The sequence below is a fragment of the Cupressus sempervirens genome, chromosome 3 (genome assembly GCF_028749045.1).
Source record: "Cupressus sempervirens isolate cs-2001-9-10 chromosome 3, ASM2874904v1, whole genome shotgun sequence".
Lineage (NCBI taxonomy): Eukaryota > Viridiplantae > Streptophyta > Pinopsida > Cupressales > Cupressaceae > Cupressus > Cupressus sempervirens.
Genome location: NC_143120.1, coordinates 749921078 through 749931221, shown reverse-complemented (window position 1 = coordinate 749931221; position 10144 = coordinate 749921078). Strand labels below are relative to the sequence as shown.

At 39.7% G+C, this 10144-nt stretch overlaps 1 protein-coding gene across 1 annotated transcript; it reads right to left on the bottom strand.

Moving 5' to 3' along the window:
• Window positions 1-7859: 7859 nt before the first annotated feature.
• Window positions 7860-9714, bottom strand: LOC149568984 (thiohydroximate-O-sulfate sulfur/sulfate-lyase (nitrile-forming) NSP1-like). The gene is made up of 3 exons (XM_089821802.1): window positions 9647-9714; window positions 9226-9566; window positions 7860-8684 (listed from the first exon to the last, which is right to left on the bottom strand). The coding sequence occupies exons 1-3, from the start codon at window positions 9674-9676 to the stop codon at window positions 8075-8077; spliced, it is 981 nt and encodes a 326-aa protein (XP_089677928.1). The 5' UTR covers window positions 9677-9714; the 3' UTR covers window positions 7860-8074.
• Between the last annotated feature and the right edge of the window lie 430 nt (window positions 9715-10144).

The window sequence follows — 10144 nt, the reverse complement described above, 5'->3', positions numbered from 1 at the left end:
TATTCTTCAACATGCTCTGTCTGGATCCTCTGAGGAGAGGCTCTCTTCTTCTTTTCTTTCTTCTTCTCTGGTGGATGGTAATATCCCACTGGACGATCAAGTTGGTAGACCGTTTCTGGCCTGATAGGAGACTGGAGCGCAAAGATAGGAACTGTGACTTTCCTCCCCTTTACCTTTTCTGGGCGAGCATGTATATGGAATACCATTGTATCCGGTATTGGATCAAGTGGAAAGGGTTTCTTGATCCAACTCTTTGTCATTCTGATGACATGTCTTGCTCGATGATTAATATCATCTCCTTCCTCTCTATCAATTTTTGCATTCAGAATGGGCCTCTCGCCAACTTTATTTGTATTGAATAAAGGATCTAATAGCTCCTACGAATCTTGTATCCTTATCTCATCCAGGATGGTCAAATGGAGAGCCTTCTCTGCTAAATACAAAGTCACTCTACAATAGTCCCTGATACGGACATCATAGTCATTTGTGGCATTCATCTAATGATCTTCAATGGCGTCCTTGTGGTAGAACTCTTTTCCTGTCAAATTTTCCACTTTACCAACACTATCAAAGAATGACCGGGGAGAGTTATATTCCTTAGGAGGATAGTTCTCCCACTCCCACTCGAAGGTCGGGATATCCTGCTTTCTCTTTACTTCGTATGCCCCTATTACAAAAGGCCAATCCCAACAAGGCCTTCGTTGTTTCTTGATCCTCTCATAAGCTGACTCAATCTATCAAGAAATTTCCATCAAAACCAACTTATCACTTGGGTACCTTGGGAGCTTCTTTGGATGGATAGATGCATCACCAACCCGAATGTATGTAAATGTTTGAAACTGGATAAAATATGCACCGAGAGCTGTGATTTGTGCCTTGGCCTCATCAGACAATCTCTTTCCATAGTCACCTTTGATGAATCGAATGATAGCAAAGATAAAGGCATCATTCACAATCCGGTACTCTTTGCTTTGTGGCGTGAGCTTTTTCTTAACTAGCTGAGGATAAACTATATACGGCCATGCGTTAGGATCCTGCATACTGCCCCTTTTGTACAACCCGGGATAGTCAATGGCTCTCGCTGCAAGTAGATATATCACATAAGAAGTCATATAAAACTTCTTCTTGTCCTTTACTGTCTGCAACTGATCACACAAGTTCTCACTAAGTGTGGTAGCCCAATCCAGTGGCATCTTTGCATGTCTGATGGTTTCAGTGAAGTTAACCATGAATGGAGCGAGATGACCTGCTGCAAGCAATCCCATAACTCTGCTCAGGAGAATGATTGAATATCCAATGTCATCCCTCGTATATCCTCGAGCCATATCTATTTTGATGATTGTCTTTCCTCTAGATGGCTTCTCAATGAAGTATGAGGAATATATAATGTCCATGGCCTCCTGGTGATGATCCTTATGCCACCTCTCAGCTGCTTCATATGAAAGGCTGATAAACTGATCAGCTCTGGGTAAGTGAAAGACTCTCTCGATATTATCAGGTCGTAGATCCAAGACTACTTCCCCAGTGACACTCTTTACCACCCTTTCCTCGGGAACAAAATGTCGGGATAAGGTCATGATAATTCAGCTAACTGAACAGTCCCAGGATGTGATGCTGCATTTACCAATCCAGACCGTATTAAGGTGGATCTCAAAGAAGATCTTTCAGTTGGGTTGTTACAAACCCTCAAAAATTCTCCCAAGTCCTTGTGTCCAAGTTCTGTGTCTTTGATCTCAGAGTGTTCATTGTGCAATCGTGACTTTGGGGTTATGCCTTGAAACTTGTATACGACTGGCTTTGCTATTGATCTGGATGTGGATGCCATTTGATTGTATTACCTGTATGTCACACAAAAAAATAAAAATAAAAAATTAATTACTAGATATATAAAACACATTAAAAAAAAAAAAAAAAAGAAAACGATACTCAAAAACCAATTTTTTATTTTACTTGTGATTTTTTCTCTTTTTAAAATTTTTTTTTTTTCTTTTTTATGTTTAAATTTTCAATTTTTTTGGATTTTTATTTTTTTTAATAAATAAAATTTAAAAAAAAAAAAAAAAGTGCGGTGGTGCGCGCGTTGCGCGCGCGACTCTATAGGCATGCGCAGTGTTGGGCGCCGATAAGGGTGCCGCGAGAGAGTGGCGCGCGCGCAGGCCGCGTGCCCAAAAGGGCGCTGCGATAGAGCGGCGCGCACACGGCCCTAAGGGCACCGTGGCAGCGCTGCACGCACGCGGCCCTGAGGCACACGCTGTGCGCCCAAAAGGGCTGCGCGCGCAAGCGCGCGCAGAGCGAAATGGAGAGAGAGAGGGGGTGGGGGGAAGAGCTTTCCTCACCTTCCTCCCTTTGTCAAATCAAGGTAATGGAACAAAATGAGATGAGTAGGAAGGAGGGGGTTTTATAACCCCCTATCCTTGCTTGTTAAAGCGCACGCGCCTCGGTATGTGCGTGCACGCGAAATTTTTTTTTGACTCAAATAATCTAACTAATAAACTAATTCTCTTCTCCCGACTCTCAAAATGAGAATCGGGAGTCGAAAAAAATTTGTGGGTCCCCATTCCGGACTCGGAATGGGGCCTGTGTTGTGAATACCACAACAGTACTTAATTGTATTCAACCAAGGAATTCCCTTTGTTTTTCTTCCTTCAGATCACATGAATCAAAGGAGCAAAGGATAAATCAAAAGTTTCATCATAGCTTGACAAATACTAAAACTAGCACTCACACCGAACGTGAGTGCAAGGTATAGCTAATAGATAAATGGTATCTAGCATTTGTAAAATTTATTTGTTAGTTATTCAACAGAGGATCTAGTTTGTATCAAACTGTTGCTCAGCAAGTGTCCTTGGACAATCAATTAGATGCATTAACAGTGCCTAAAGAGTAGAACTTCATGAAATAGTTTAGGAGTTTCTCAAGGAAGCTCTTAAGAATTGAATTATCAAAGAAATCTAAAGTACCTTTTGATGTTGGGCAACTACAGCTGCCTTTCATAACATATGAGAAATTTGTACAAAATCATCTTCAATGCTAATAATTGTTTATGATTTAAAATTTGATCCAAATTTAGCCCATAATGTATTCAAGGCTACCCATAACCTCAACCAAGATTTACCATTCAGAAGAAAATGCCTATGAAAGTAGACATTAATTGGAGAAAACATATTTAGCATTAATGATGTTGAAAACTCTTGTTTAGGTTTTTTTCTTTTGTTTTGTTTCCTATTTATTGACTATGGGTGGATACCATTAAATGGGAAAACTATTCATTAACTGTGAATGAAAGCCTTGATTTATAGCATAAAGAAAGCATTTCAATTAGTGGAGATGACTGAAACTTGAAATTTTCAGAGCACAATGGAATTCATCAGGTTGTGCTCTCTATTTAGGGATAAATTTAACGTCTCTAGGAGCTCCTCATTTTATTCAAATGTACAGATGATTTGGTTTTGCACTGTAACCCTAAGATCACTGGCAAAAGATATGCATTTTATCTCATGGGACATTGGTATAGGCTCTGTTTGGCCCCCGAATCCATGGGGTGAATATCAACTTGCCAAACTCTATCTACTTCAACTAGGGTTAGAAGTGGACAAATATGAAGTTCTACCATGCAGGTACGAAGAGAAAACAAAAAGTGTTTTTTTCTATTGAGGAAGCCTCCAAAGATGCAAATGATGACTCGTGTCACATTTTACTGGGCAGAAGGGTCTAGATAACAATGACATCTCAGAGAGTCTTCTTGTTCATCTCCACATGCTCTCACTGTCACAGAATGAAGGCATTATAGCATTCCATCAAACTTGTTTCCCGTCGTGAGAGGACTGTGTGTTTTCGAATTGAGAACACGCGTTTCAAATCATCTTAGTGATGCTAAACATACGGTGAAAAGATTTCCAATTAGAGTGTGAGACTACTCTGGCAGGGGGTTCCCCATGAAAAAGCCTATCAGCTAATAAAATAAAATAAAAATTAAACATCTAAACTATTTAAAAAATTGTAAAACAATAATGACAAAAATAAAAAAGCATGGCAGTCTACAACAATACCTATAAATATGATTCTTGAAAGTTGAATTTCAATTTTCAAAGTTGACTCTTGAACAAATATATAGTGAACATTGAACAATGAATACATACTTACAGCTATGCTTAAAAAATCATAGAATCTAATTGTGCTTGAAAAATCCTTTTTAACTTGTATAGAATGCCTATTCTTCTTGCTCCTCATCAACCCTCTTGCACTTGCAGCACTTCACTCTCTCTTCTGCTCCTCCTCAACCTTACTGTCGAAATGTAAAAAGAGTAAAAATGAGGATTTAGGGTGTTTATAAGGTTTAAGAGGTTTAATGGGATCCATTGGCCATTAGGGTTTGGCCTTCAGCATTGACTCTCGAAAAAATGAATTTTGTTTTAATTAAATCATTTTATTGGCATGTCACCTAGGAGACTCCTATGAATCCCCATATTAATCAGGGGACGGAGCCGAGCAATGTCCTTGAGGAACACTGAAAAAATATAATGATTTATAATTTCATTATTCATCTTGTTTTATCAAGATAAGATTATTTTTTATATTGTAAAGAATTATTAATTTACAAGGTTATAAGTTAGCCCCCAGAATGAGTATGTTTTATTTTTTCTATTTAATTTAAATTATACATTGGAAAGCTAGATATTCCCAGGTGATGATAAGAGTTTGAAAGTTCATCGCTAAAGTTAACAGAAACATTCTCCCCTTGACTATTGTGATGAGCCTCACTCATTTCAATTAGTTACTACCAAATGGTAGAATGCTCTGTTCTGAGAATCAAACTTTGTCATGCCAGGCGTAATAAATAATATCTAATCTTGGTTAATAGATATTTGCTCAAAAGATAAAGAAAAAATTGGTTAAGACTAGGAAAAGTTGCCAGACTATTTCTATGGCAGTTCTGAGTTGTAAAGTACTTCACTTAGCAGTACCATATCAATAAATGTTTTCTACAATCAGGCATCAGCTTTAGATCTATGTCGAGTGAATCGCTCAATATGGTATAATCACAGCAAGTTTATTGCCTTGCACTTATGCAATGCTTCATATTCAATTGGCTACATCTAGCCATATCATCTAGAGACCATTGAAAAATCCGCAACTTGTATAGATTTTAAAAACTTATTTATTGCTCCATACCCCAATTTCTAGATTAGACCATGCAAATTTTGTTGCCAAAAAATATACATGGTCTAGTACAGATGTTAGATACTGATCATTATGGGCTCTGGAAACTTCATGAATTTGAGTAATTGCTATCAAAAGCCATCTGTGGTAATCAATCTCTAAAGAATTATTGGTTTTGATGCAGGAGCATCCAGAGGGACATGCTATCAACCAGATGTAATTTTGATTCTATCGAATAGGGGAGAGGACCCAATAGTTGAGCGGGGTCCAATAATCGTGAACATAGAGTCCAATCTTCCTTCTGATGCAGGAGCATCCAGAGGGACATGCTATCAACCAGATGTAATTTTGATTCCATCGAATAGGGGAGAGGACCCAATAGTTGAGCGGGGTCCAATAATCGTAAACATAGAGTCCAATCTTCCAACATAGAGTCCAATGGTTGTGTTACATCACAAATTATGTCTCTCCGTAACACCAAGTTAACCATGCGCACTTGAGTTGTCAGTCAGGAGCTGAAGCATTTAATGCGAATTTTGAAATTTTGAGGCTTCTGGAATTAGGCTTCACTTTTAAATTTCGAATTTGTTTTTAAAGCCCTATTTCTTGGCTCTGTTTTTTCAGATATCGAAGGGGGAACCTCATGAGAAAGCATGTGAAGGAAGGTAGAGAGAGGAGAAAGGAATGGACTGGAAGAGATGGAAGATCCGGACTCCCATGACAGGACAAAGCTCAACAAAGAGCAGAATTTGCAACCAGAGAGGACTGCTAAATCCTGTATTGGGAAGTATTTTCGCAATCGTGTTTCGTATTTCGTGAAATCTCTTGTTCAAGGAAAGAGTGAAAGGATACGATTCTGGTGAAGGTGAATCCTCACTGCAAGGGAAGTTGCATACTCACGCTTCTCTCTAGAGAATGTATGTAACACTTTCTGAATCTTAATAGAATCTGAAGGTTTTTCTGTGAGTCCTTGATTTGTGTTCGTGATTCACATTCCTATTCCATCCTTTCAGCTTCGTGTTTTCCTGTCTGTGCTATGTTAATCTCTGATTAAGTGTCGTGTTAGTGCCTGTCTTGCATCAGTTTTAAAGTGGAGGGGCTGGGAAAGAAACAAATGCAGCTTTTTTAACCTGTATCCAAATAATGCTTTCCCAAAAGTTGTGACACTATTTTACCAATCTCAATTGTAATGATAGGAGGATGGTAATTCAACTGAGTTTTAATTATTATTTTTTATGTAAAGTTGGTATTGTGAATATGGCATATTCACAGCTCCTAAATTTATCGGAGTGTTGTACTTGAATAATCCCTAAGATTTAGCTAGTTAGGTGTTTTATTCTGTGACATTGTGCCTCCAACAGACATGATCTATGACATGTTAATATATACAACCTAGCATGCTGCTTTGTTGCCCGTGAATGAATTGAAATTGGAACAAAGCAAACTTTTAATTTCATTTTATTAACTTATACATACTGGGAAAACAATTAATGATTTGAAAATTAAGGAAAGCAAATTATTAATTTATATTTTCGTTCATTTACTTGGAAAATAATTAACTTGAAAGATGTAGGAAATGATTTAGAGGGGAAACTGATCATCTTCATGCAAAATCGCACAGCCAATCTAAAAGAATCAATAAACATCTGTTTTATATAACAATACTTGTGAGAAGGTTTAGAATTGCACTTCAGATTGCCTAAAAGGTAGATGATTGTTCAAATACAAGCATTGTGAGCTTACATGAAATATAAGCTATTCATCTAAAGTATATTGTGCAGACCTTGAGGTTTAATACTAGTTACCAACAAGATAGATTTTCAATCCTAACCATTATATGGTCTGTTTTCTGGATCCAACATGATTGACAAGAAGTTCCCATCACATTATAAGGGTGGGTAGTGAGGGACCAGAACTTAGCAGAACTGCATAAGCCTTTCAAATTTTTACAATGGCTTATCTCAAAGATGCCATCAGATAAAGGGCGTGAAAAGGAGAAACAAAATCAAAATCGAACAGTCTTCTGTTAACCAGAAGTTTCTTCCAATTGGTCCTGTTTTTGCAGTGCAATTACACAAGTCATATGACATGGTCAGTGTTGGTGTATTGAAGACTAGAAAAACTATGGAGAGCCTTTCTTTCAACCCTTTGCTTTTCGGTTTCAGTTAATTTGATCAATTCAATTGTTTTTTGCTGCCCGTGGAATAATTGACCTTTATTATTAATAGATTTAGTGAGCCTAGGAACATAATAACAAAAATGATTGATTACTTTTAATACATCTTAAAGTTCCACTGTTTAAATAGAGACAGAGTCTATGTACCATGACATCCAAAGATCCTTTTGAATGTTTGTGCCTGACTTTTTATTTTTAAATTTCATATACATTATTGTTGGCAGTGCACTTTTCCTGAAATTAAATCTTTGGATTGCTGAATGTTTTGCCTCAAGTGAGCTATGTGGACTCACAGGCAAATTATGAGTTCCCTCAATAAAATCAACAGCAAAACCAACACTGAATTAATTGAAAGATGCTCAAGTGCTATTGGTGGGCGGCCGTGTGTGTGTCAATCCTAAAGTGGTAGAGCAGATGAAACTATTACAGTCTACTAACTCCATGTCCCCATGGATGACAAAAGTTTTATAGAATGCAGGAAACTGAAAACAACCGATCGGAAACCATGTTCAGGAGAAAAACATTGAGAACCCCAAACACCGAACCATACATATTAATATTACGTACCGTCGAAAGTAGGCACAACGGACATGGCAAGCAGTAGGAAACGAAAAGATACATAAAACTTGCAAGGCACAGGAATGCAAAACCCTATTCACATGGGATATCTATTCTACCGACAACCATGAGATGCAATTGTCAAAGCAGTACAAGCGCAGGACTGTTAAGTGGAACCAATCAAAGGAGCTGAAGAAAGAATATGTCATCGAGTCTTGCGTTGGAAGGGGAATTCCCACCATAGACAAGCATTCCGTAGCTCCCACAGCAATGCCCTGGCGAAAAGGCAGACCATCCACGAGGCCCAGGATGAGTCTTGCCTTCTCCATCATCAGCATCGTCATGGACCTTACTCCACTCCAACGTCTCAGTATCAAGAGCAAACACATCGCTAACAAAAGCCCCAGCACCCATATGACCCAAATCGCTCGGGTCGATCTCACCTCCATACACAACGATATACTTCCCTTGAGCAAAACAGGAAAATACACTCCTGGGGCTGGGCTTCTCCCCACTGATCTCCACCTCCTCCCAAAGATTCGTGTCCAGGTCAAAGCGGTGGACATCGGAAAGCTCATGCTTGCCACCGAAGCCAAACACAACGTAAACCTTGTTACCAGTGACCGCAAGTCCCGGTCCTCCCCTGGGGGCCAATTCGCTGCAACCGGGCAAGGCGCGCCATTTTCCCTCCTCAATGTTATAGGCCCACAGATCGTTCAACCGCCCATTTTGGCCACAACCGCCGAAAACATACACCTGATTCTCATCCGCCGCCATTGCATGGTAGCTCCTGTTCAAAACATCATTCAATCAAAGACCATAAACCCACAAACGGGAAAAGGGCTAAACATCATTCAATTATTCAATCAAAGACCAGAAACCAATAATCGGAGAAAGTGTAAAACATCATTCAACCAAAGACCGCAAACCCATTATTCAAGGTAGCTTCTGCACAGATCATTCAATCGAAGACCAGAAACCCACAAACGGACAAAGGGCAAAACGTTATTCAATTAAAGACCATTAAACCCACAAACAGGGAAAGAGAAAAACATCATTCAATTAAAGACCAGAAACAATTAATCAGAGAAAGGGTAAAACAGCATTCAACCAAAGAGCGCAAACCCATCATTCAAGGCAGCTCCTGCACAGAGCATAATTAAATCAAAGTTCAGAAACCCACAGACGGGGAAAGGGCAAAACATCATTCAATCAAAGACCTGAAACCAATTATGCAAGGTAGCACCGGCACAGAGAATCTTCAATCAAATACCAGAAACCCAAAAACGGGGAAAAGGGCAAAGCAAGGGTTTTAGAGAAAGCGGAAAAACCTGTGTGGCGGACCGTCGGCGTCGCAGGAAATGAGCTTCCACTCTCCAGAGCGGGTATCAAAAGAGTAGAAATGGTTGAGCTCCTGATGATCTTTATCGCGGCCTCCGAAGATGTAAATGACAGGGCCAACGGCGACCATGGTGACGCCCACCCTGGGAGGCGGCGGAACCCCTTTAACATCCGCCACGCTCCAAGAATAGTCCTCCAGATCGAAGACATGAATTGCATTGTCCACCGGCACGCGAGGCTCCACTTCCCCTCCGAACACATAAGCCTTCTTCCCCACCACTGCCACTGCGTGCGAGCTCCGCGCCTTTGGCCCTCCTTCCGTCTGCTTCGCCTACAGAACGCACTCCGTCAATTAACACAATTAGCTTCCCAATTGAGATCCCCAAATACAAAACATTTGCGAATTCATACCTGCAGCCATTTTCCGCGGATTATCGCCATACTCCACGGCTTCAAGCAACTCAGACACAATCGTCGATACCAAGTTCGAGCCCGTCTTCCTTATATCTTACAATTGGGGTTTTAAGGTCAACCTTATTTTTTATTTAATTCTTAGATTAACTGCTTGTTGTAACGGGAAATGCCGATGCTTCATGCCATATTCCCCCATGAGGCTCGCACGTTTGTCCCTAAAGCCAGCTGTTGCAATGTTTACGGATAAGAAGCCAAATATGCTGCCAAACCACGGTTTTAGTGCTTCTTGTACTGTCACGGAAGCTGGATTGACACATGGGTCTGCCATTTCCTACCTTTGGTTGAAGCTGACACTATAGTTTACTGATATCTTAAGTAGTTTACTATTGTTTGAAGGTTGGCTGATTTCCGCTCTGCACTGGTAATGGATTATCCAGCCCGGCTCAACCCAATTTATGTCTATTTTATTCCAAATCTGATGTTTACAATCCCACT